The 27,062-nt window shown below is 39.8% G+C and overlaps 2 protein-coding genes across 6 annotated transcripts in view; one reads left to right on the forward strand and one right to left on the reverse strand.

Annotated features, from left to right (window-relative positions):
- The window catches only part of cntnap1 (contactin associated protein 1), a 55,530-nt gene that overhangs the window by 10,643 nt on the left and 17,825 nt on the right, over positions 1-27,062 (reverse strand). Inside the window, exon 24 of one of the 2 annotated variants that reach the window (XR_009395526.1) lies at positions 23,337-23,979. Coding sequence is in view for 1 of the 2 variants with exons in the window: in XM_059349025.1 (XP_059205008.1) it covers positions 23,780-23,979 (200 nt within the window). In the remaining variant the exon portion in view is untranslated. Of the gene's footprint in view, positions 1-20,972; positions 23,980-27,062 lie in introns of those variants that run through there. The other variant, XM_059349025.1, reaches the window with a different exon arrangement.
- ezh1 (enhancer of zeste 1 polycomb repressive complex 2 subunit) lies at positions 688-19,923 on the forward strand. Of its 4 annotated transcripts, none has more exons than XM_059349028.1 (20): positions 688-1,454; positions 2,525-2,708; positions 2,885-3,010; positions 4,240-4,362; positions 4,781-4,898; positions 5,807-6,079; positions 6,660-6,762; positions 7,022-7,185; positions 7,754-7,845; positions 7,957-8,179; positions 9,425-9,609; positions 14,090-14,181; positions 14,448-14,476; positions 14,585-14,710; positions 15,850-16,028; positions 16,550-16,645; positions 16,750-16,831; positions 16,922-17,002; positions 18,293-18,415; positions 18,519-19,923. In XM_059349028.1, exons 2-19 carry the CDS (start codon positions 2,529-2,531, stop codon positions 18,379-18,381), a joined length of 2,361 nt encoding a protein of 786 aa, XP_059205011.1. In that variant the 5' UTR covers positions 688-1,454; positions 2,525-2,528; the 3' UTR covers positions 18,382-18,415; positions 18,519-19,923. The 4 variants fall into 4 exon arrangements, with proteins under 4 accessions (XP_059205011.1, XP_059205009.1, XP_059205010.1 ...); XM_059349026.1 differs by having other exon boundaries at positions 18,293-18,377; XM_059349027.1 differs by having other exon boundaries at positions 688-863; positions 18,293-18,377.

Below are 27,062 nucleotides of genomic sequence, written 5' to 3' on the forward strand. Positions count from 1 at the left end.
TTTGAATCACATTTGGATGAATATGACATTTTTGACCCACGTGGGTAAAATTGATGTAAAAATACAAAGACTACTTTTCTTCACTATGAAAGGGAAATGGATATAATGATCGATTGCAATTTTTAAAAAGTCATCAAAGAATACTTGGACTATTCAATCATAAAATAAATTTATTTAAAAAGATAGAGCAAAGAAACACACAGCCAGCATGAAATAACATGGGAAATGAATGCGGGTCATTTTTGACCCATGTTGTTCATTAGAAGGGTTAAAAAAATGATAATAGTTGTTGTAATTACCTTAAGAAAATGAAAATGCAATGAAAAATGGGTATCAAAGGGTTAAAATATGCAGCATTACCCCTTTCAAGTATTTATGGACAGTTTTTATGACGTGCATCATTTAAGTTATGTAGAAATAGCTTTTGTTGAATGTAGGTTGCTTCCTTAACTTGAATAAAGAAGTATTTCCTGTTTTCAAACTGTCACATTTTAGAGAAAATATATTTAGCTGCGTTTGATAAATTAATTTGTTTCAGGATTGCTTCATTAATTATGTCTTTAAATAATACGTCTCCTTCCGCTCATAAGGTCGACTCAACACAAACCAAAAACATGCTTTTGTCATGTTTTGAAGTGAAGTTGGATGTTACGTAGAGTACGTGATGGCATCAGTGGCACTCTCTTTAAACGGAGGAAACAAAATGCGTCGAGCCCTCCCTGGAGGAGGAGTGCGGAACAACAACTGAACTGTTTGCCATCCGATAAAACTCCACTGTTGGAGTTTTCAACTATTGATCTTTATTTTATTCTTTATATTCGTGGATACGTTTGTTTTTTATCCAGGCAATCTGCACAATCGGGGTAATTAATCCTATTACGATCATATATATTTTGAATTTGGGAGTAGTGGATTTGTATCGCTATTCTTAAAATATCACTAAAATATTGTTGTTTTATTTTATTTTTAATATTGCATTATTACGCCGATTAAAAACCCACAGGGCGTCATGCCCTCACGCATTTAGATGGCGATCTAGCACTCTGGACAGTTGCATCAGTTCCTGTGTGTGCGTGTAAATGGCTATGCTGTGGCTGCTGCTCCACGCTACTTTTTATTCCCAGGACGCAGAATAGTAATAAATCCTCCTCTGCTAGGAAAGGCTGTGATCATAATAAAGACGTCACCCTCCTGCTCGGGTTGGCTCGACCAAAGCCAAGTGCGCAGCTATTTGTAAGCTACAACAACAACAACCTCCAGCACCATGCCCATGGATAACGTAGGGATTTCTCTGAGATCCCCTCGCCGTGCGGAGACGATATCTGCGTCAGATCCATAGCAAAGAGAGCCTTTTAATTGCTCCGGATCATTCGACTGTTAAAAAAAACAGACAGGGACTTGATCGCGTCGCAGTCTCTTCGCAGCAAATACGACGCAAGCCGTTGGATTTGAAGGTATTTAATAACTGCGACACTGGATGTGGAGGTAAACGTGCACACGCGTCCGCTGCTGGAATAACGTGCTGTCATTGTGGTGCTCGCTGCGCACGTCTTTAAAGTGTTAAACATTTAAATGCATACTGCGTGGCTCTGTCTCAACGGGGCTGCAGCTACAGGACGTAGCGCACTTCATAGCTGTGGCTGAAACGTGTGCACGACCCATAGTCCAGGAAAAAAAAAAACATGCACTGTAGCAGTTTCCCCAGCTCAGTTTTGCCTTTGTACTTATTTTTGATTCTGTTTTAGCGCAGACAGGGAAGTTGATGTGCACTTAGATGATTATGAAACACAGAAAAACTGTACTACGCACTTTTCTGCTCCGCTTCATATTGCTTTCCTGGAGAGGCACGCCCACTCCTGAGCAATGTGGATGCCCCGTGCTGTTAAATCATTATTTTATTCTGTGTGTGCGCACGATAAGTCTGCTCATCTTTTTGGTCAGCTGCCATCCACGTTTAAAGAAAGGGAGCAGATCCTACTCTGAGCAGTTTAAAGCGCCAGTGTGTGGAAGGCATTTTTTCACATTAAATGTCAGTTTTGTTTTTCCAACAGAGGGGGGCGCTCTTTCAGATAGACCTCATGTGAAGGTGAATGGGGAAGTTTTATGTCTGAGAGGAAGAGGGAGGAAGTATGTTGTACTTGGTATGAATTACATAATAATTTAACATAAATTACATAAAGGGGTTGATGTTATTACATTAAAAGTATACCAATGCCAATTAGATGCAATATTGAGAATTATTATGATATAATAGGTGGTGAAAACTGATACATTCAATATACACTTACTGTTGAGTCCCATAGACACTTTATAAAGCTATGTAGGATTGTTATTGGAAATATACATATTTTTAAAACACACATATTTGTCCAAAATCCAATACTACTTCTGATGGTGTCCCTTGCCCTTTTTAAACACCTTTTTTGCATCTAAAGGTTTACTTTGACAATAGAATGTATCCTTTTTAGTGGTTAGTTCTCAAACATTTTACTGGTTTGTCAAATTTTATCTTTTACTTTTTCAGAGTCATGGAGGAAACAGCTGCTGCAGCTCCAGCCCCTGGCACCGGTGCTGCTCCACTGACCCCAAGACCTCCACCTTCCTCCTTCACACCCTCCCGCAGCCTGCTAGAGTGGAGACGGAGGGTCAAGTCTGAGTATATGCGCCTTCGCCAATTAAAACGCCTTAAAAAAGTAGAGGAGGTCAAGGTAGGTGAATTCTGCTGCATGTGTAAGCTATGCATGTACTTGCAGCAGCAGGTGTGTGTTTTAATATGCAGTACTGTGTGTGTGTGTGTGTGTGTGTGTGTGTGTGTGTGTGTGTGTGTGTGTTTATGCGTCTCACAGTATGTGTGACATGCTCTTTTTGTTCTGTTTGATTCTAGACCCTGTTCATGTCCAACAGGCAAAAGATTGAGCAGCAGACAAATCTCCTGAATGCAGAGTGGTCCAGGCTCAGGATTCAGTCCATCCCTCTGTCAACATCTGGTGGAGCTGTGGCCAACAAGAAGGTGTGTGTGTGTGTGTGAGAGAGAGAGAGAGAGAGAGAGAGAGAGAGAAAGAGAGTAAAATAATAGCCATTGCAACACATATTTCCACATACCAGCCTGCCTGCACTGTCCAGCTCTGTCTAAATTATTTGATATTTGATACGATTATATAATTGCTCTACACTAATTTCTATAGCTGTGTCCTATTATGTTGTCTGCAAAGATCCCAGCACCTGTCATATTTTATATCAATGCAACATTCACTTTGAATTTTGGTGTGTTATATGCTGATGATGCAGCTGATGATGCAGCACTTACTAGATTTTGTGTCCCAAAAATATATCCCAAAAGAGCCGACTAGTGCCGCTAGTGCAGGACACATCGCAAAAACTAGGGCCACTGACTCTTATCGAAAGCCCAACATTGACAATTAGCTTTTTTGTGTCAGGGCATCTAAACAAATGATGCCACATATATGATCAGAGTTATGAAATTTCTCAAATATATAGGCCTACACCTCAAAACTTCAGACTGCATGTGTTATGCTAAAAATGGCTAATTTAGTTCTCAGCCACTAACGTCACACAGAGGTGATGAAAGTGCTACAAAAAGCTTACATCTTTTTTCCAGTAATATTCTTCCAAGACCTGAGAACAGATTTTGATGTAGAAAATTCGATTATATTCTGACATGTTAATTGTGTTCCAGAGGGGGGGTTCATCAGCGACGAGGTCTTTAAAGAGCTGGTGGAGGCCTTGAGCCAGTATTCTCTGTGTGTGTGTGTGTGTGTGTGTGTGTGTGTGTGTGAAAGACAGTAAAATAATAGCCATTGCAACACATAACTTCACATACCAGCCTGCCTGCACTATCCAGCTCTGTCTCCATGCTCTCTGGCTTTTCCTGTAATCCAATCCAATTATTATTGTGTGAATGTTTTGTGAGAAAACTTCTCATCTCCATCATGTTGCATCCTCTTCACCGACACCAGTGTTCTGCTCTGATTCCCACCTGGTTGTCAGGCGTTATTTAAATATATCAGGACGAAGCTGTGTGCAAGAAATTGCCTTAAAGTGTCTCTACAAACAGCGTGAGGGCATGACAACATCGTTTTCCCATTTTATCGTGTTTACTGGGTTTATATTCCTTGTTGGGGCCGGGCAGCATGTGAATTTGATTATATAGTTATGCGATTGTCTAATACTGCTTGGGGTTTTTTTGTATTGTCAATGCCACCTCTGGTTCTCTTACAGATGTGTACAGTTGAGTTTGGATTCCCAGAATTCAAAGCTCAAGCCATCACCATGAGACCGCTATCCACAGTGGCAGGAATCCCCTTCATGTACTCCTGGTCTCCTCTGCAGCACAACTTCATGGTAAGACATAAACCATATTGTGTTGTGGTCCATGCAGTGACAGTGTTATTACAGGTGCAGAGCACACTCTTGCATATCATTTTACTCTTGCACCTGATTCTAATTTTGAAGATTTTCGTGCGTTTAATGGACATGATCCTCCATGCCATGAGTTGATTAAATGGATGGAACATTTAAACCAGTTGCAGAAACTCAAGAACACATGTCTTCAAGCTAAAAGCACAGCGTGTTCCCAAAAAGGTTTTATTTTGAAAATACGCACACTGCTCTTGCAAGATAATTTGGTTTACATTTCTTATGTTTTCAATCCAAGTGCATACCTTTGTAGGACAGTGTGAACATTTTTTGATCTATTGATTGTTTGTTGACATTTTCGGCTGTCACATATTTGTTTTGATGGGAATTTTATCTTTCTTAGGTGGAGGACGAGACATTCCTTCACAACATCCCATACATGGGTGACGAAGTGCTGGAACAGGACGAGGCTTTCCTAGAGGAACTCATCGACAACTACGATGGTGTCCATGGCGACAGAGGTGTGTGTCGAATGCTCTGTCTATAGAAAATAATGTGATTGAAACAGGTATATTTTTTCTGATTGCCTTGTGCATCATTATTCAAGGGGGGGAAAACCTGTCTGTCAGCACCCGATAAATATAATTGCAGATGGCCAAAAGATTAAAAAAATGCCAGTTTTTCAAATCGGGGGTGGGGGAAACTTTGATATATGTCTTTTTTGTATATGTCTCTTAATATATGTCTTTTACAACAGAAGGCACTGAATGTGATAAATGAATAGCCTTAACAAAAGAAAACATTTCTAATAATATAAATAATATGTTTGATTAATTCTTCTGGGAAAATCTGGAAAATATATTAAAAAGCCATATATTAAATTATTTGATATTTGTTGATACTATTATATAATCCTCTCATTTCTATAGCTGTGTCCTATTATGTTGTCTGCAAAGATCCCAGCACCTTTCATATTTTGTATCAATGCAACATTCACTTTGGATTTTGGTGTGTTATATGCTGATGATGCAGCACTTACTAGATTTTGTGTCCCAAAAATATGTCCCAAAAGAGCCGACTAGTGCCGCTAGTGCAGGACACATCGCAAAAACTAGGGCCACTGACTCTTATCGAAAGCCCAACATTGACAATTAGCTTTTTTGTGTCAGGGCATCTAAACAAATGATGCCACATATATGATCAGAGTTATGAAATTTCTCAAATATATAGGCCTACACCTCAAAACTTCAGACTGCATGTGTTATGCTAAAAATGGCTAATTTAGTTCTCAGCCACTAACGTCACACAGAGGTGATGAGAGTGCTACAAAAAGCTTACATCTTTTTTCCAGTAATATTCTTCCAAGACCTGAGAACAGATTTTGATGTAGAAAATTCGATTATATTCTGAAATGTTAATTGTGTTCCAGAGGGGGGGTTCATCAGCGACGAGGTCTTTAAAGAGCTGGTGGAGGCCTTGAGCCAGTATTCAGACCACGAGGAGGAGGAGGAAGATGAAACAGCAGTGACGACGATGACGACGGTGACGGCGACGGAGGCGGCGGTGGCGGTGGTGGCAGCGGAGGTGCCAGGAAAGAAGGAGGACGAGAGGGTGATGAGGCGGAGCTCTGTGGAGGGTTCCGAAGAGTCCAAACCTGGTGCTGTGGCATTCATCAAGAGGAAGAGGAGGAGCACTACTGAGGGTGAGCAAGTCTTCAGCTGCATGTTTGTGTGGTCAGACTTTGTCCTGCAGCATGAACAAGGCCGCTACTGTTCCTCTCATTATACTGTACAGCTGCTACGAGGTCGCCCTGCCACAGCAACCCTTGCACGGGCATTGTTTACTTTAAAGCTGCCCCTGTGTCCCTGCATGGCTACTGTGTGTGAGAGAACCTGTTTGTCTATGACACTGATATGTCCCAGCTCTAATTACAGAGCTTAATGACCTCTTGTAGCAAGCTTTACGGGAAACTAGGCTGTGTGCACACTCTGCCAAAATGTGATAGTGAAATCGAAACACATCCGGCTACACAGACATGCAGGTACTGGTACACATGACTGAGGGGTCTGTTAATAAAATATTCTGAAAAAGGACACTGTTTGTATTACATCATGATTTGCACCGAGAACTGTTTTCAGATCACGTTGTTGCTAACTGGCATGAGAAAACATCTGTTTAAAAGAACACATTGCATAAGCTTTATTTGTGAATCTGTATCAAAACCTGACGTGTGGACAAAACTGGGCTATTTGTATAACAGGCTGTCTTTCTGTCTCCCAAAGTGAGGGACGTGTCCAGCAGCAAGAAGGTTCCCAACGATAATATATTTACAGCCATCGCCTCGATGTTCCCTTACAAGGGCACCACGGAGGAGCTGAAGGAAAAGTAAGAAAAGTGCAGTGAATCTGGGGGATCTATCTGCACAATGCTGAACAGGCCGTTGCTTAGTGTTCACCATGGAGACGCAGGCTGTAAGGGAGGAAAGTAATAATGGTGGCTCCCTCTCAGGCTCTCTGATTTAAAGGAGCCGTTACATCAGCATCTGAAAGAGTGTTTTCTTAGATAGAAACACCTACAACTTCACCTAGCAGCAACTACAAATGAGCACGCTAATACTGTGATAAAATACCTGTCATCTCCACAGGTACAAGGACCTGCTGGAGCCCCCCAGCCCGGTGAAGCTGCCCCCACACTGCACCCCAAACCTGGACGGACCCTTTGCTAAGTCTGTACAGCGGGAACAGTCTTTACACTCCTTCCACACACTCTTCTGCAGACGTTGCTTCAAATATGACTGTTTCCTACACCGTAAGGGTTCGAGTTTATTTTTTCATTATTTCTACAGTAGATTTATTCCAGTTTAGGTTTAGGCTCTCCAAAAGTGAAGCCAAAACATCTGGATCGATCCCTGGCAGCTGCCTGCATTATAGAACATTTTTAAAAATCATTTAAAAAATGTTTTTATTGATTTAAAAAATCAAAGTACATGTCAATAAAAAATGTACATTTAGTTCTGTATTTGGATGCCAATAACATATGCTTATTGCAAACAACAGCATGTACATAAAGTAACAAGAAAAAGGATGCAATTGGAATGCAGCTAAAGTAGTTCTTTATGCATAATACGTCACAAAACTGAGCTTTTAGAGCATTTCTTGTAGTAAGCCTTTAATGTAATACTGTGCACACACAGATAGACCTACCTGCATTTTTTGTACTTTGGGAGAAAATGGAGAGTTTACTTTATTCTGGTTTATTCCCAGTAAGACTGACAAATACCTGAAGATTATACTGTGGTTTTCCAGCTCTTTTATTTGCATGCTAACTACTTGATATACAATAGAGAGTCATGATATGTTTGCTTCCTTTTACAAAGCTTTCCATGCTACACCCAATGTTTACAAGAGGAAGACTAAGGAGATCCGCATTGAGACTGAACCATGTGGTGTGGACTGCTTCCTGTTACAGGTTTGCCTATCTCACAGTGATTCAACCTAGTCATGCATGTGGTACTCTGTAGTACATGCATCTTATTGTTTACTGATTTTTGTTTTTCCCATCCCTTGTCCTCTTCTAAAGGAAGGGGCTAAAGAGTTTGTGGATCAGAATATGTTACGGTCACAGAGGTCACGGAGGCGCCGAAAGCAGCAGCAGCAGCAGCAACAGCAACAACAGCAACAGCAGCAGCAGCAACAGCAGCAACAGCAGCAGCGTTCCACCTGCTCCACCTGTCCTGGTCCGTCTGCGGCTGCTGAGGAAGGAAAAGAGGTCTACAGTGACCATGAAACCACATCGTCCTCAGGTAGGGTACTGATCCTACAGCTTCGTTTTACTCAAGTCCTGACAGCTGGGAGGAAATCTTCAGTTTTCAGTACATTTTGTGCAGTTTTTATTTTTACAGCAAATTATTGCTATATATTGCTGTTGTTATGAAATTTCCATTTTCTCTGCTACTAAACAGATACATTCAGGAAATGACTGCCTGCTTTGAGGCCTCCTACATTATAGACACAGCTATTTGAATGTGTTCTGAGTCACTGTATGACTGAGTGGATGCATCATTTACCATAACCTCCCCCAATCCCTCCATTTCTTGCTTCTCTGAAGGCTGTCTGCCCCGACTGACTGCAGCCTTTCAGAAAAGTGAAATTTGGCCCAAGATGACAGTCTACAAGTCATATCCTGCTTTCCTCTGTCTCTCTCCTCCCATCTCATTTCAATATCAGCTCTCTCTTGCCAAGCAAAATAAACCAGCCATTAGTTTTGCCTGCTTCAGCCCCCAACATAAACACTTTGTTCTTTTTTCCCCTCCTCCAACTGAGTATTTCCTTTTCTTTTTTTTCCTGTTGACATCTTCATGTGGATAGCAGCGGGAGGTAAAACAGAGCAATCTCCTCTGGCTCTTTATTGTCCCCTCCTCCCCTGGAGCTCTCAGGTTGTTGTTCATCACCATCAGTGCCTCGCTGGAAGTCTGTTAGTTCTGGAAACCGCTCGTGCTCAGCCAGTGACTCAGCAGACTCTCTTGCACGTGTTGAGATAATGTGGAAAAAACAGATTGTTGAGCAGATTAATAAAGATACTCAGTGCAGGAGCGTGTGGCCACAGCAATGCTGCATTCAGCCTGTTGCCAAGCAACATTCGGCTCCCTGCCTTGAGCTGTGGGTGTTCGAGCATCAGTCTTGAATATCCAAAAAGCTAAATCTGTGTGTGTGTGTGTGTGTGTGTGTGTGTGTGTGTGTGTTTGTGCATGCATTTGTGTGTGTGTGTGTGTGTGTGTGTGTGTGTGTGTGCAGATACACAAAAATGAAGAGAAATTGCTGTAAGTGTGTCAGTGTAGGGTTAAATTAGCATGCCTGATGTGTGTGTGGGCAGACAAAAAGCTGTCAATGCTGTCTTTTGCCAAGACAAACTAATAGAATAGAGGAGAATAGCAGTGTTTGCGTGTAGCTGTGTGTGTGTAGATTTTAAAAAAAATCTGAAAAACTTTCTGGCAAGAGGAGTTGGTTAGTGATACTAAAAAGTTTTTCTCTGTGTATGGTCTTAACAGAGGGGAATTCTCGATGCCAGACTCCCACCAAGCTGCGTCCAGGGGATGATGACGGGGAGCAGCAGCCGCGATGTGTGGTCCAGTGGAGCGGTGCGGAGGAGTCACTGTTCAGAGTGCTGCACGGCACGTACTTCAACAACTTCTGCTCCATCGCTCGCCTCATTGGTACCAAGAACTGCAAAGAGGTAAAATGTAACAGTTTGAACATCTCAGCATGTTTCCTCTGGCACTGTAATAACAGCTAAGAGCGCTACCTTTACTGTGTTCATTCACAATTTTTTTTTGAAAATTATATTTATTGGGTTTTTAGAATTAACATGACACATACATTAATGAGGGTTTACATGCCCACATTCTTAGATACAAACAAAACAAAACAGACAAGACAAATTACCACTAAAACAAAGAACAAAACAAAGTAAAACAAAAAACCAATAGATACAAAAATAATAATAATAATAGTAATAAAAATTACAACCCTGTATTTCCTATGTAGCTGCTCTGTTGAATATTACTTCATTCACAATTTTAAATTTTTTTGTGTCTTACTGACTTACAATAGCACATAACAAATAAACACTTGTCCAACATCAAAAAACTAGCAGCGACAAAGGCCAACTGTTGTGTAGCCTTGGTTTGTGGACTGCCTGTTGGAAGCCTCGAGTTCAGCGTTATACTCGTCTCCATTTTGCGTCGCCATCTTGTTTCCGATATGGGGAGCAGACCATATTTGGACTGTGGAGGAGGAGAGGGATCTGATCACTGACTACAGCCTCTCTACACCTCAACCTGACTGAGAGAAGCTGCTGCTAATTCATGTTAGCATTAACTGGAGCATTAACTGGGATGTTAGTTTTGGCTAGCAAAAAACAAAAACAAAATGTACATTACTCACCGAAGAAAACAGAAAACTGAGCAGCGACTCCTTGGAGTGTTAGTGGTTAGTCCAACCAAATGCTGAACAAATCAATTTTAATTAACAAAACATTCAAATAAACTGTCATCAAGTTAAAATACAGTGTGAAAGGGTCAAAATTATGAGACCAAACCGGTAAACGTCCTCTTTTCTATCTATATAACGTTATATATAACTTTATTGAAACGTTGCCATGGATACGTATTGTTCTGCTTCTCTCCTGATGACGGCTCTCCTTGTTAGTGACCTGTCAATCAAAGGCAGCCACACCCCAAATCATACGATTCTTTATCTTCTATTTTCTTTTAAATGGGGCCATTATTTGAACTATTAACACCAAATTGTCTTGAAGAAGATTTTATACTAGTGATTGAGACCATAGTTTTGTCCTAAAAAAAATTTCTGAGGTAATAAATCGAGTGAGAAGTTTTCTCATTTTGCATTGAAATTAATGGACAGAAATGTTTTGCAGCCAAACTTAGCACCCCCTGCTGGAATATTCAGTAGAATGCAGCCTAAGGCACTTCCTGGTTTGCCTCCTTGCTCAGACCCGGAGGTTGCCGCCTGTTTCGTCATCAGTATTGGAAACCAAAAGAACTTGGACTGCAGCTATACAAATGGTTAAGAACACATACATAAAACAAAGTAGCATGAATAATGCTGATCAGTTGCTCCCCGCCTCTGGAACTCACTACCACCCCAACTCAGGAACATTGACTCACTCCCCCATTTCAAATCACAACTCAAAACACATCTGTTTAAAACTGCTTATTCCGTCTGATGACTTTTACCCTGTCCAATATTGTATTGTATTGTTATTAATTCTGTGTATTTTATTGTATTTTATTGCTGTTTCTTTTCCATCCTTTATACGGTGTCCTTGAGTGCCAAGAAAGGCGCCTCCAAATAAAATGTATTATTATTATTATTATTATTATTATTATTATTTAGTTGCTGCCCTCTTGACTTCAGTCTCTCCCCTTTCATGCACTGTATAGCTTCAGCTGAACAGTCAGTTAGTGATTTTTCTCCCAGTTGGACTCCACTACCAATTCCACATGCTAAATCTGTCAGAAAACGCCCCCCAGGTGCCAGTAGAACAGGAAACATCTCAAAAAACTAGGGCCATAGACACTCATTGAAGACCCAACATTGGCTGACATCTGTAGACAAAGTATGCCACGAACAGGATCAGAGTTTGAAAATTTCTCTAAATAATACTAGACAAATTCAGTATTGCACTTATAAAACATTGTCATGAGGGACAGTTTTAAAACAGAGCCTGCATTCCTTCTTCCTGTCGCCTACATTCCCCACAATGCAAATACACCTCAACATTTCAGCTAAGTGTTGTGCTAGAAATGGCTAGTGTAGTTCTCAGCTGCTAATGTCAAACAGCGATAAGGAGAGTGCTGCAAAAAGCTTCATATATCTTTTTCTCAGTAATCTTCTGCTAGACCAAGAGAAAATCGATTGAGATCCCCTTTAAAATGCCAGATGCTGGAGCAAAATAAAGGCTGGAAATAGATGTAACGATTCTTAAATCTTCAATCGAGCCAACAAGACACACTCATAAAACAAACCCATGAAAAGGGAATGGTGACAAATGGGAAAAAGGAAACAAGGGGATTTATGAGAAATGAGGTCTTAATTTAAAAATAAAAAGAGACAGCACTAAAGTACAGCAGTTATGTCCTGAGTGAGTTGTGTCCTCTGTTGTGTACTTACTATGATATGTAGTTATGTTAAAAAATGAACAAACAAATACTTTCTGTAATTGATGCATAGTTGTTTTGAAATAAAGTAGACCTAAGTTGCTGATTTCTGTTGCGTCAGTGTGAGTGTAATAGCACGCATCCTGTGCCTGTGGTTTTATGGTGTGGATAATTGGGCGGAGTACAGAGAGAATGGCATGTGGCACCATAAACACGGATGCTTACCAGATGTGACGTCTTTCATATTCTCTTATGATGTAGTCGTTAGACATTCCCAGACTTTTGTCACTGACTGTCACATAGGCGGTGCATATCAAGGCTTGTGGAGATAATACTACAACTTGTAAATTAGCCTGTAAAACTTTGGAGTGCAGTGAAGAAGAGGTGAAACATATTTTAGACATGTTGAAGCACCGTTCTGCATTTACAGCCACCGTTGTAGCACCTTTTGTCACACTGTGACTCTGACCAGACCAGTGTCCAGAGTCGGCACAGGACTGTCCGACACAGACTTGCTGGTATCCAGAGGGCCCCGCCCACTGCTTAACTGAGTGGAAATGCTGAAACCAGCTGCATCATTATGTACGTCTGTGTCCTAGGGAAGGAGCCAAATCTGGGTTTTGGCAGCCAAGAGTGGCTGAGTGTGTGTGTGTGTGTGTGTGTGTGTGTGTGTGCACAGATGCATGTGTATGTTTGGCCTCTGCGGTGGAGTTTTGATAACAGAGGATGGAAGGGGCAGGATGTTCTGTGGCGTAATCACGGAGATGTGCTTTTCAGCTTGAGCGGGCACAACATTACACAACACAATTACGCTGAAGAAAACAGAATTTCTTCACAGTAGTGGACATTTGTGATTAATTAGTAGGATAATGTTGTATTGTATGTTGTATGTATATTGTTTTTGCTGTCTATTTTTATCTATTTGTTTCAAGTACTGTGTAAACCCACTTTGAGTACCTTTTAAAAGCCCAATATAAATCAAATGTATTATTATTATTATTATTATTATTATTACTAGTGCAGTGCCCGTAGGAAGTATGTATTCGTATAGTGGGAGATTAAGTACGCAGCGATAGTGTTGGCTAATGCTAATGCTAGTGTAACCTTAAATAACACAGAAACACTATCTTTCCGTCCGTATTATGCTTAGTTGTCAGTTAATAAAGTTTTGTTTTTGCTGTTTTCAATAGATCAAACTAATGCGGAAGAATGGGCTTAAATCTCCGCTTAGCATGCTAATCGTGAGATAGCACATTACACAGTATGCTGCATTAAAAGTACATTAACATTAATCTAATTAGCTGATATACTATACTGCATGTAAGTATCTCATATCAAATGATTATGGGCATTACGCTAAGCAACATGAATGTCATCCCTGAATTACATTGTAATGCAACATAAGAAGTGAATAAAGCTAAATCTCCACCTAGCATGCTAATCAAGCTTCAACAACGTCTGCAACCCCATAAAACACTTACTTTTCATTAGGTACCACACCATCCAGCACATACACATTGAACATTGATATTCGCTGGAAACTATTCAAATATTATTGGAAAATCGAAGCTTGAAGCGCACTTTAAAACTCCTAAAGATAGGTAGGCTAAATAGACTTCCAGATGAGATGAGTCAGGCATGGAAATCCAGAGTGAATTGTGTTACTGACCAGGTGTAGGCCCATCACACAATGGGGCGGAGCTCCTCTAAAAGGCGTCTGATCAAACAGTGTAATGCGTCCCAACAGGTCCTACGAAAATAATGATATTTTGAAAAATGAATTCAAAAATCTTCAAAATCGAGGATGCACACCTTCGTGCCATGAGCAAGCCACATACTAAATCTTAGGTCAGTCTGACTAACGGTCAGCGAGATATGCCCTAGACACACACACACACACACACACACACCACACACACACACACACACACAGACACTTCTTGCTTTATAGATAGATTATTATAATTTTTGTTGTTGTTGTTGTTGTTGTTATTAGTGTAGTTGTTCATGGCTTTTTTTTTAAATTTCCTACAGGTGTACGAGTTTGCAGTGAAGGAGGTCCTGATCCATCGGGTTCCTGTGGTCGATGGGGGCATCGCACCCCAAAAGAAGAAACGGAAACACAGGCATGATATCCTCAGTTTCTCTCCCTCTTTTTGCTGAATGATGGAAAGATGATCATAGCAGGGAGCTTGGCCCCCAGGGAAATTTCCCAGAATAGATAAAATCATGCAGAAAGAAATGTATTCTGCACTGTTGCATTAGTAAAGTGAGTTAAACATGAATCTGTAAAATTTAAATTTTTATCACTTAATGAGCCCTGAAATGTGAATTCACTGAATAGGTGTCGGATGAGTTTTTGTTTCATTATTGTGTTTGTTTAATGTGGCAGGTTATGGGCAAAGATTCAGCTAAAGAAAGGTATGTTCACCCAAAAATAAAACATCACAATTATTATTACACTATGCCTTCTAAAATACAATACAGCCTACTGTGCCAAACTGAGGGCTTTGTCCTCTGTTGCTCCAGATAACTCGTCCAATCAGGTGTACAACTACCAGCCATGTGATCACCCGGACCATCCATGCGACAGCTCCTGCCCGTGTGTGATGACCCAGAATTTCTGTGAAAAGTTCTGCCAGTGCGAGCACGAGTGTGAGTGTCTATGTTTCTTTATTCACCTGTGTTACAGTGCTCTGTATGCTTAAATCTTTCTTACGTAAACTAAACTGCACAAACAGCTCGCTCTGTCTTGTAATGCTAAAGGGAAATAGTTTGTCATTACCACATTTTCCACTGAGAGCTCTCTGTAGCTTTAAAGCCCTTTTTTTCCAGGCCACAATAGAGCAGGGCAGCAGAATGTAAAACGATTCTGCAGTATTCTGGCAGCGGTCAGAGGAGAAACTGTCCTCTGGCGGGGATAGGTGGGTGTCTGTTTAATACAGAGCTGCGTTCACAATAAGGCATTCGCTGCTGCCGCACTGACCCAGAACTGTGTTTTCCAAAATGGCCACATGGTGGAGGAATGCATTTTGTGTTTTGCCCTCTGGACAGTTTTGAACAGAGGAAGGGGATAAGATGAAGTAAATATTTAGCTATGGTTTGGGAAAGATGGTTTTGCCTCATTTGTTCATCTGTTGTGGCTCAGTCACCTCTCCCCCCCCTACCCCACCCCCCACCCCCCCTACCCCGACTGTTACCTCGCCTTTTCCCGTAGCCGAGGAGAGCCGGGGCCAAACAGGAAGCAGCCCCCGGTTGCACATGTGTGTGCTCTAAAGACTTGGAGAGAAATCAAAGGGATGTGACAGGCTCTGTGCCTGATATACAACATCATCTCCAACATCAGTATGAGTCAGACAGTTCCAGCTAAACAATGCTTGATGATACAGACACATAAAACCCCACACAGGCTGGGAATGGGAGGTTAAAACGGCACAGCAGAGAAGACAAATGCTGCCCTGGAGCTCTTGTTATGGACAGTTTTCCCCAAGCAAAAGCTGCTGGAAAGACATGTCGGTTATCCTTGCCTGATCCTTCCGTTCATCTGCCCAGAGGGTGTTGTGTTTCACTCTGCAAAATTGTATTTCAGCATATCTGCCAGCAGAGGTCTCTGAGTGATGGACTTCTCAGCATTACTCAGCCATTGAGCTTCTGTGCTGCAGCCACATCTTGTGCTGGAATTATTCATCATAATCCTATTGTGTTCTGCCAAGTCATTTAATGTATTATCTTTCTGTTGCATGCTCATCAACACGTTCCTTTTTCTGAGCAGCTGTGTGTGTGATGTTTTCCAGGCCAGAACCGCTTCCCGGGCTGCAGGTGCAAGACACAGTGCAACACAAAACAGTGTCCTTGTTACCTGGCCGTGAGGGAGTGTGACCCAGATCTGTGCATGACCTGCGGCACTGCAGACCGCTGGGACAGCAAAGCGATCTCCTGCAAGAACTGCAGCATCCAGAGAGGCCTAAAAAAGGTACACAAGGACACTTGAAGGTCTAGACCATGGGTCTCAAACTCGCGGCCCGCGGGCCAATTGCGGCCCTCGTGACGATGTTTTGTGGCCCCCACCTTGATATGAAAGTTTAATATGAGTTTTATATGAATGGCACTTTACCGTGTTGTGTGTGGAAGGTCCCTTTAATTACTTTTTTGATAATTTTGTGTCTTTTTTAAATATTTTTTTTTGTCTTTTTTAATAATTATGTGTCTTTTTAAAATAATTTTGTGTCTTTTTTGGTAATTTTGTGTCTTTGTTTGGTAATTTTTTGTCTTTTTCAGTAATTTTGTGTCTTTTTTTTGTCATTTTGTGTCTTTTTTGAGTAATATCGTTTTTTTTCTGTCATTTTGTGTCTTTTTTTGGTCATTTTGATACTGCCTCTAGCGGCCCCCAGGTAATTTCAGTTTGAGACCCCTGGTCTAGACAGTATATTAATATTTCAAACCTGATATCACTCACATGACGTGGTATTCTAACGTACATCTGACTCCTCTCAGCACCTGCTGTTGGCTCCATCGGATGTCGCCGGATGGGGAACCTTCATCAAAGAGTCAGTCCAAAAGAATGAGTTTATCTCTGAATACTGTGGAGAGGCAAGTCCATAGAGTTTAGCCAGATTTAAAAATATATATGTATAAGCTCTCAGCTTGATTGAAGTTCTTTACTCAGTGTTTATTATTCCTGTGTGTGTGAGCAGCTGATCTCCCAGGATGAGGCGGACCGACGTGGAAGGATCTATGACAAATACATGTCTAGCTTCCTTTTCAACTTGAACAAAGGCAAGTATTCCCCATCCCTCTCCTGCTAATAACCATACCAATGTTATCATGTTTTCAGTCATTCTTAATGCACTCCATGTCTCTCAGTAGACTTTGTTGTGGATGCCACACGAAAGGGGAACAAAATCCGCTTCGCAAATCATTCAGTTAATCCCAACTGCTACGCAAAAGGTAGGACTGAATCTGTTTGTTTTGCTATGGAGTCAGATGTGAATTTAGTAGAGCCTGACTGATATGGGAATTTTTAAGCCGATACCAAATTTAGAGGGAAAAATTCACAGATTAATGATATGGTGGCCTAAAAAGTGAATTTTTTAGCTGGGAACCTTTTCTATGTGGACCGATTTTGCATACATTTTGTATAGGTACTCAGACTTTATTAAAGAATATTTGTAAATGTTTATACAGTATACTTAACGTTACATTACATCTAATTCTAGAAACGAAAACTGAGAAAATGTAAAAAATAAATTAAAATAAAATAAATAGCATAATAAACATTATTACTGTATGTTCAGTATCACATAATTAATAAGTAATAACAAAAATGAAATAGCTTAATTGTACTGCTTGTTCAATATCCGTCGATTGTTTAAAAAAAAAAAAAGCTAAATAAACATCATTACTGTATGTTCAGTCAATTTTTGACCATTTAAATAAATAAATAAATAATTAAATAGCTAAATAGTACTGCATGTTCTATATTAGTCAGTTTCTGGCAATTTAAAGAAATATTAAATTCTGATCAAATAAATAGCTAAATAAACATTATTACTGTATGTTCAGTATCACACCATTTGTGACTATTTAAATAAATAAATAATCTTAATTGTACTGCGTGTTCAATATCAGCCAATAGTTGACTATTTAAATAAAGGATAAATAAAAAATAAAATAAATAGCTAAATAAACATCATTACTGTATGTTTAGTATCAGTCAATTTTTGACCATTTAAATAAATAAAACCTTTTTCTAAATAGCTAAATAGTACTGCATGTTCAATATTAGTCAGTTTCTGACTATTCAAATAAATAATAATTATGATAAAATAAATAGCTAAATAAACATTATTACTGTATGTTCAGTGTCAGTCCTTTCTCACAATTGAAATAAAAAAAAACAAAAAATTTTTAAATGGCGAAATTGTACTGTATGTTCAATATCAGTCAGTTGCTAGCAACTGAAATAAATAATACAATAGCTAAATAAATATCAGTTTGTTTAGTACCAATCAATTATGACCATTTAAATAAAGAATAAATACAAATTAAATACATAGCTAAATGACACCTTTTCTAAATCACCACAAGCATTGCTTTCTGCATTGTATATTCTGTAAGAAAAAAAAAAAATTTTTTTTTATATAGGACCATATTGGAAATCAGTTGGGCTCTAGAATTTAGAGGATTTTTGTGGGATGAAATCAGTGTTTTGTTGGCTGACGTTTGCCGCCTTTTCAGTGGTAATGGTGAATGGAGACCACCGCATCGGTATCTTTGCCAAGCGCGCTATTCTGCAAGGAGAGGAGCTCTTCTTTGACTACAGGTAGAGTCACGGGGCCTTGACTCTCCATCAGCTTCAAAGTAAAATAAAAAAAAACAGGCCGTTATCCATTATGACTGAATTATCTGTTTGCGCAGCTCCTGTTGACTCACTCGGACTCTTCCCTTCGTCTTCCTCCCACAGATACAGCCAAGCGGATGCCCTCAAATACGTCGGGCTAGAAAGGGAGGCAGAGATGGCTTAGCTCCACCCGCTGCCTACCTCCATCACCTGTCCCTAACTCCTCCGCCACCCACTAATGCTTCTGTCCCTCTCTGTAGCGTCACATCTAGCTGACGAGTTTCTATGAACAGTCGTTGTCTCTGCCATCTCTGCTGCACCTCTAAAAATAGAGTCCCTCCCCTGCCGTTTGCAGGTGCTCCTGCCCTGCAGACAGCGCACCACCTCCCTCAGTGACAGCGGTCAGCTCTCCCTCTCATCTGCCCAAACCCACCCACCTACCTGCAAGAGTGTATACGCCAAGCTTATGAAAGTTAACTATTTAAAGTGGAAATACTATTAATCTGTATCGCTTACTGCACCAAGAGGATCACATGGTCTTTTTTTGTTTGTTTCATCTTGTTAAAAAGCAAAGAGGTCACAATTACCCATCCTACAGCGTGTTACTCTCTCTGAAGTTCTGTTACTGTACTTATAGACCGGCTTTTGTTTGACCTCTCAATACGTAATGCAAGCTTTTACATCGTACCTAATGATGATCAGTGAAATGCATGTGCTGTCTCTTGGATAAACAAACCATTCAACATGTTAGCCACAGCATTAGCTTCAGTCAGATGCTGCTCTGTGCAGTCTCTCAGTATTGTAGTGTGATGTTACCCACAGCTTGTTCTTCAGAAGGACCTGACCACGTTGGATCGCTTTCCATGTTCTTCTTCGACGAACCTTTTCAGCGGCTAGCATCACCACCACATCTTTATGGTGAAATAAGTTATTGTGCATTTATATCAATTGTTCTGCAAAAATAGGCAACCAGACAAGAAACCGACTGACTGAATGTAACCTGTAGATGATGGTGAAGAGATCTCATCCCTCTTTTCATTTTTACACATTAACCCATTCTATTGGTACGTACATGCTCATCAAACATTTCTCACAATGTTTACATGATCTTGAGGTCTTCACACTTTGTGAAGGAAATAATTAACAAAATTAACAAGTCACTCAGTAAATGTCTTCCTTTAAAAAAACAACATATAAGTGCCAAATGATTCCACACATAAAAAGGCTGAAACAGTGTGGATGTGTTGCATATTTAACAGAGTTGCATTAAAGGTAACCTTTGCAAGGTTATGACCATGGGAAAAGCAAAATTATCAGTGTTTGACCAAATATTATAAGTCCCCCCACATGTGAATGTAAAATATCTTTTATCATCTCTTTTTTTATGTCCCTGTTTTTCATTTATACAACATTAAAGCCCACTTTGAAATGAGATCTTTCTCAATAGGGATGAACAAAATGGAGTTTACTGCTATGTACAGTGTATGCCTATAAAAATAAAAGTTTAACTTTATACATTAAAACATGCTGTTGTAGTCCTGTGTGTGTCTCTCGACTCAAAACAACACACTGACAAGTTCCTTCAAGCTTCTTTTATTGAAGTGACAGTTTGGCTTTGCCTTGATATTTTTTACACAGTAATGGTCATTTACAGTGAAACTATTACAAAAACAAAATCAAGCGCACTGAATAACAAAAGAAAAATTATCCTAAATTTCAGTGTGATCACAAACACAACTGTAATGATCATTTCTGGTACCTGTTGCAGAAGGATTCGGTTTGATGGTGCAGAGAAGTGGTCTAACCTGCTGAATACTCACTCTGGTGCTTTATTGTCTGATTCCATACATGATACACTGTTGACAGGGTATCTGCAGATCCATATAAAGTATAGAAAACTCTTAAGGCCTTTATAAGAACTGAAATCTCTATAAGTGTTCATAGAACTCAAATAATGTTGTTTTACAAAACCCAAATTTAACTGTATTTGTTTGTCTTATAATCATAGGTTTAAAGCATTAAACAGCACTCAATATCAGCAGATACCCTGTCTGAGCTAACAACATCCTTCTGACCCGCTCCCTCTACTGGCCATTTTATCTTAATGCCTTTCATTTCCACCCTTGCCTCCGTTATCAGGATGTTCACACACAACATGCTTGCAATTTTCCAACACCTGAGCTTGGAGGAGCCACTCTGAGCTACATCCAGGCCCCTTTTCCATCTCAGTGTACTACTGTTGGTGCACTAAAATAAGTGAGTTGGCATCCGTGCACGTTTGTTTTTTAATGAGAGTCATTTAACACCGGTAGGTTGTATCTTGGTGGGTAAACTATGATTACACAAACATCTAAAGAGCCAGTCAGACACACATACACACACTCCAGGGACCACGCATTATTAACTAGTGAGTGAATGAAGTGACACTGCTAGGCTGAATGCTTATAGTCTATTTACCAATGAAACAATGAGGTGTATACATTTATATAATACATAAGTCGACTCTTTCCTAATAGGCAACAAAGCATATTTGACGCAAGTTTGTCGGCTTGTGCCTAATATGAACTTTGAGTGGTGATTGTCCATTTAACAAAAACACAAACCATTCTTCATGTCGATCACAAACCAACAGTTTCACTCCAATTGTCATTCAAGTCATTACAGCATTCTTAAAAATATAGCCTGTAAATGCCAGTTTTGGCCAAATCTGTACAGTTTCTTACATTTTCGTGCCTTTACAGTAATTGCATTTACATTCCGCAATGTACAACTTCCTGTCCATCTGTAATGGAAGAAACCAACAATGTTGAGTTTTGGAGGTGTGTTAGTGCTACAGAGAACAAGTACTGTACTTTCTTTATCCTGAGCGTTCTAAAAAAGCTACCACGAATAAATTAAAACAACCCGAGCAGTTCTCCACTGCAGCGTCTGCTCGTACAATACAGAGTCAGAGGATTTACATTCACTCCATTTAACTTGTTTTGTATAAACCGTAGGAATATAAAAGTCGCCTAACACATTATACACATAGTCACGTATATACTCATTACATCCTAGTTGCTATTGTGCACCTGCAAATTAAACATTAACATCATTGGTGGCTGGAAGAAGCTCGTGTTATTGCGTGTCACTGAAAAGTGCAGTCATGCTCTACAAATGCATAGCTCATATGATACAAATGTTTTACTTTTTCCCTGTTTTTTTTTTTTTTTCACAAACACAACAGTGCTGTAGTATCCAGAGGAGCTGCAGTGAATGATGATAGACTGAAGCTTTGGTTGCATTACACATCTAAACGAAATTTCATCTTGCCAGAGAAGGAAACTTCATTGGACTATATAGGTAGAATTTTTCAACTTTCCACTGAAAGCAGCTAAACAAGCAGCAGCATTGACAGAGCAGAGCGGTCGGCTACTGTCCTAGAGCAAAAAATTTAAGCAGTATGAGTTAGAAGTAAAAGATTTACACTCTTGTGGTCCTCTGTACATATGTTACTGTGTGTGTGTGTGTGTGTTTGTGCATGTGTTTATGCTTCCCAACATGGCCACATGGAGCAGCTGTTTCCTGAAAGATGCTTATTACCGGGGATGAAAGGATTGTGAGAAGACTGATAAATCTTCTGTAATAAGAGATGTCTGCCAGGTCAAACAATCTGTAGCACCGAGCTGTTGGCAGCTTGACCATGTAATAAGCGACCAGAAGTAAGACGGACGGTATGAGACGTTTTAGGTCTCTGGTGAGCTCCATCCTCAACTTTTGTTTTGTGTCTGCAGCACACCAACAGACTGTTCGCTCTCACACCTAGAGGAGTACCTTACATCATCACTCATTTCCGAAGCCTCACAAATGAGAATAGAAATCTGAGCATACTGTGATCGGCAAAGCTGCTATCTACTGACACTATGGCAATTCTGAACCACTTACATGTGCCGTTCTGTATAGGTAATGCACTGCTATAGGCTGCAATACAACAAATATAAGCGAATATACCTTTTACAATCTTTATATGTATCATCTCAAAGCTTAACATCTCAAGGCTCCATGCTTGTCAGTGTGTTCTCTCTACGGTTGGTGGTTCTTATTCACAAAAAACAGTTATTTTTGTTTTTTGGTGATGTGGATTTTTGTTGCACTGGTTTAGTTCACTATTTCTCAGATGTGTTCAGCGCCCCAAACCCACAATGGATTATAAGCTATGATGTCAAAAACGGCTCCATGAGAGATTGTCATCAAAAGGTATATCTTAGATGGCAATACATCTATACAGTGAGATATCGGTGGCTTTAATCGGTCTCAAAAATGGCTCAGGAAAGAAAAATTAATTAATAAAAGTGTTAGAATACGTTGAACAAATACTTCACCCCCAAAATGATCACTTGTGTCTCTGACTCACCCCCATGTTACCTTGAATTCTTGAAAAATGTTTTTCTCACATGCCTCCAAAAACTCAGTAAATCAATAATGTCTTGAATAAAATAAAGCGATACGTTTAACAACAGCAAAACTATGTTTAAACATCTGTTTGCAAACCCTCACAAAAGTTTTGCACTATACCCAGGTCTCATTTAATAAGCATATACTCAGTATTTGCATGCATTTTTGCTAAAACTTTATTATTTCTCACATTAACAGTTGCAAATTTGCACAGACAAACTTAAAACTGGTGCCTACGATTCTGTTTATGCAGATTTCTTTTTAAATAGTAAGGTTTTAGGGAAAATGTATGTATTCGGGAAGTACTGAGCATACGTCTGGATAAAAAAGACTTGGATTATACTGCACAGGTTGTGTGAGAGTTGAGAGTAAATGGATGTTTTGATTTAGTTTTGCTGTCCCCCATTCACTTTAATGCGTCAAGAATTTTATCAGTTTTTGGATCTTTTTATTCATCATTGAGGCATGGGAGAAAAATTCTTAATAAATTCAAGATAACACTTGAACATGGATGACTTACTGATCATTTTGTGGGTGAAGTATTCCTTTAAACTGATCTTCCAACTGTAACTGAACATCCCTTAAAATCCTGATCCCACAGTGTCTAATCTAAACCCTATCTGAATAAGCTGTAATGTGACTTCAGATCAAGCTTGCTCAGATGAGGCACTTCAGTATTTCACCCTGCAATACAGTGTGAGACTTGTTGGCTACTCATGCAACATGGGGCTTGATGTGAACTTTAAACCCTTACCAAAATACATACTATGTAGAGCACCAGGCATCTGATCCCGCTCAACCCGGGGTATGGAACAAAAACCAAAATATAAAAAAGGGAACGAAAGCATTAGAAAACTTAATACAGGTATCTGTGGTTGTTCTAAGTGCTATTCCCCCTCTCCCCCAACCCGCAGTCAAACGCCACCCTCTGTCCCGAAGGTCCTGCAATGCTAGTCACTCCTGAACTCCTCTTCAATTTCCGGGAGCTTCTTTTTTTCTCTCCTCAGGGTCTCGGTCAGAGGCCTGGAGCTGCTGGGTGACTCCAGGTTCTTGGGTTCATTTGTGCGATAGCTGCCTTTCTGCTGGTACGCATAGACATAGATGCTGTACAGGCCTCCAAAGAGCAGCAGCAGCGCCAGGATGACAATGACTAAAGGATAAAAATAGCACAGTCAGAGTCAATCTGCAACACAATGAGGGAAGAGGTGCTTCAAGGAATACTGATGAGAAGCAGTAGGACTGTTTGACTGAATTTTTAATGCTATATTATGACATTATATCAGCCAAGCTGAATTTAAGTTAGATATTATCGACACCAATACCAGAACCAACTGCCTCTAACATCTGAGTCAGTTTTCTAATAGGAAGTAGATCCAAATACTGCGCCCAGTAGCTCAGAAAAACTTTGAATGAATCTTGCAGTTTGTATGTCTGCAACATCTTCAGTCACATGTAGTTTGCATGACTTCACATCCCATAGTTCATCTGTCATTGACAGACTGGCCAGTATATATACTAAGAATATTTTCTTTTTTTTCCTGTTTCTTAAAGGGCAAATTCTGGTGGTGTTTATTTGTATTTGTCTGTACAGCAAATATGTCCCTTATACCATCAAGTTTCCTTTCTATTTGTTAATTGTTGTTTATTTGCATAGGACTTTTTGGGGGGCAGTAACTTCACTAGGCTACTAAAACTCATCCGCGAAGAAAACTTGGGTGCAGACAAAGATACTAAAGTACATCGCAAAATAAAGCAAGAGTGAAAATAGCGACGGAGAGAAAACAACAGCAAGTCTCCAAAGACTGATGTCAATTAACAAACTCTTTAGTTTACAAAAAAAGCGTTACATCAATGCTTCAGTGCCTCAGCAGAAAGCATCCTGTTCACTGAGCAGACCCGCCACAAGGTGACGCTGACGTTAGCATTTATAGGGAAACTTTACTGCAGCACGTCCAGATTAAGGCCACTCTGCCAGGCCGCCTGCACCCAGAGCTGTGCTCACTTAAAGTACGGCACCGGGGACTTTTTCCGGCGCACTGCCCTGGCTGCAGTGATGCATCACTGTGATGGATACAATAGCAATCTATCTATAAAAGCAAGAAGCGTGTGTGTGTGTGTGTGTGTGTGTGTGTTTGTGTGGATGTGTGTCTGGCATATCTCGCTGACCGTTAGTCAGACTGACCTAAGACTTGGTATGTGGCTTGTGCATGGCACGAAGGTGTGCATCCTCGTTTTTGAAGATTTTCGAATTCATTTTTCAAAATATTATTATTTACGTAAGACCTACACTGTTTCCGATCGGACACCTTTTAGGGGAGCTCCGCCCCATTGTGTGATAGGCCTACACCTGGTCAGTAACACAATTCGCTCTGGATTTCCACACCTGACTCATCTCATCTGTAAGTCTATTTAGCCTACCTATCTTTCAGAGTTTTAAAGTGCGCAACAAGGTTAAATTTTCAAATAATATTCGAATAGTTTCCAGCAAATATCAATGTTCAATGTGTATGTGCTGGATGGTGTGGGTACCTTATGAAAAGTAAGTGTTTTATGGAGTTGCAGACGTTGTTGTAGCGCGATTAGCATGCTAAGTGGAGATTTAGCTTTATTCACTTCTTATGTTGCATCTCCAACGATACGAATACATACTTCCTCCAGGCAATGCACTACTTCTCCTTAAATGCACCAATCCAATACAGCAGATGTATTAAGTTTAGTCTGATTGCTGTGAGTGGGGCCTGCAGGTGTTGGACAACCCTTCAGCATAGTACAGCAAGTACATTAAAGCCATTCTTAGTAACTTACTGTATGATATTTGGACCTGGTATTAAATATCAATATTGTAGCCTAATATGTCACTTAAATGCACACAATGGTTTTCTTTTGACAGATAATATTACTGTGCAATTTAAGACAATGTTTATCTTTCTAAAAAGGGAACCAATCAGGGTTTTCTTTTCTTTTTTCTTTTTCTTTTTAATATTTTGCATGTTTAAGCCTGCTGTTTACTGCCCATTAAGTGATTGCATTTGTTGTCACAATTTCAATGATTTATTTTGTTTTCTCAAATTACTTAATAATGTTTTTACTGTCAAGCATTTTGCAATGTTATTTTTGAAAGGTGCTATATAAATAAAGTTTATTGTTATTATTACTATTGCTTTTCAATAAGACAAAAGCACAAATACAGTACAACGCTCTATTACTAAAAGAAATCAATAGCTGCAACCCTACATGTTATACAAATAGAATTCAAAGTGCTTTACACAAAGAAACAGACTTAACAAAGCAATACATATATTAGTGAAACAGAAAGAAAATAAAGAGAAGATGAGAAGAACTATGTAACGAGAGAAAAATGTCCCGAAGTTGATTGTAAATTTATTTGAGTATAAATCTCAGAATAGCAAACAAGCTATTCCATAGTTTGGGTTTATAAAAGCCTACCTATCTTTCGGAGTTTTATCGTTCACTACAAGGTTCGCTTTTCCAATAATATTCGAATAGTTTCTAGCGAATATCAATGTTCAATGTGTATGTGCTGGATGGTGTGCGTACCTTATGAAAAGTAAGTGTTTTATGGACGTGCAGACATTGTTGTAGCGCAATTAGCATGCTAAGCGGAGATTTACCTTTATTCACTTCTTATGTTGCATTACTATGTAATTCAGGGATGTTCATGTTGCTTAGCGTAATGCCCATGATCATTTTATATGAGATACTTACATGCAATATAGTATATCAGCTAATTGGATTCATGTTAATGTACTTTTAGTGCAGCGCTGCGTAATGTGCTATCTCACGATTAGCATGCTAAGCGGTGATTTAAGCCCTTTCTTCTGCATCAGTTTGATCCATTGAAAACAGTAAAAACAAAACTTTATTAACTGACAGCTAAGCATAATATGGACGGAAAGATACTTCCTACGAGCACTGCACTAGTTTGTTTAATAAAACTGTGACTCTGAGGATTCACAGAGCAGTTGCCTGTGAGCCAAGACGGCTACAACCAGATTTATTATTCAGTGGTCCAAGTTTTAGCTTCAGGTTTGTCTTTTCTGAGTGCACTATTAATGTTCCCCCTGTGTTTGTTTGGGTGTCCTGTCACAGTCCAAAGGCATGCAGGTCAGCTGGAGACATTAAATTGCCTGTAGGTGTGTGTTTGTCTGTCAGTCAGTGTGTTCACTGTTTAATGGACTGGCAAAATGTCCACTCTGTCTCCCAGCCTTTGTG

Source organism: Centropristis striata, chromosome 13 (assembly GCF_030273125.1).
Source record: "Centropristis striata isolate RG_2023a ecotype Rhode Island chromosome 13, C.striata_1.0, whole genome shotgun sequence".
NCBI classification, from domain to species: Eukaryota; Metazoa; Chordata; class Actinopteri; order Perciformes; family Serranidae; genus Centropristis; species Centropristis striata.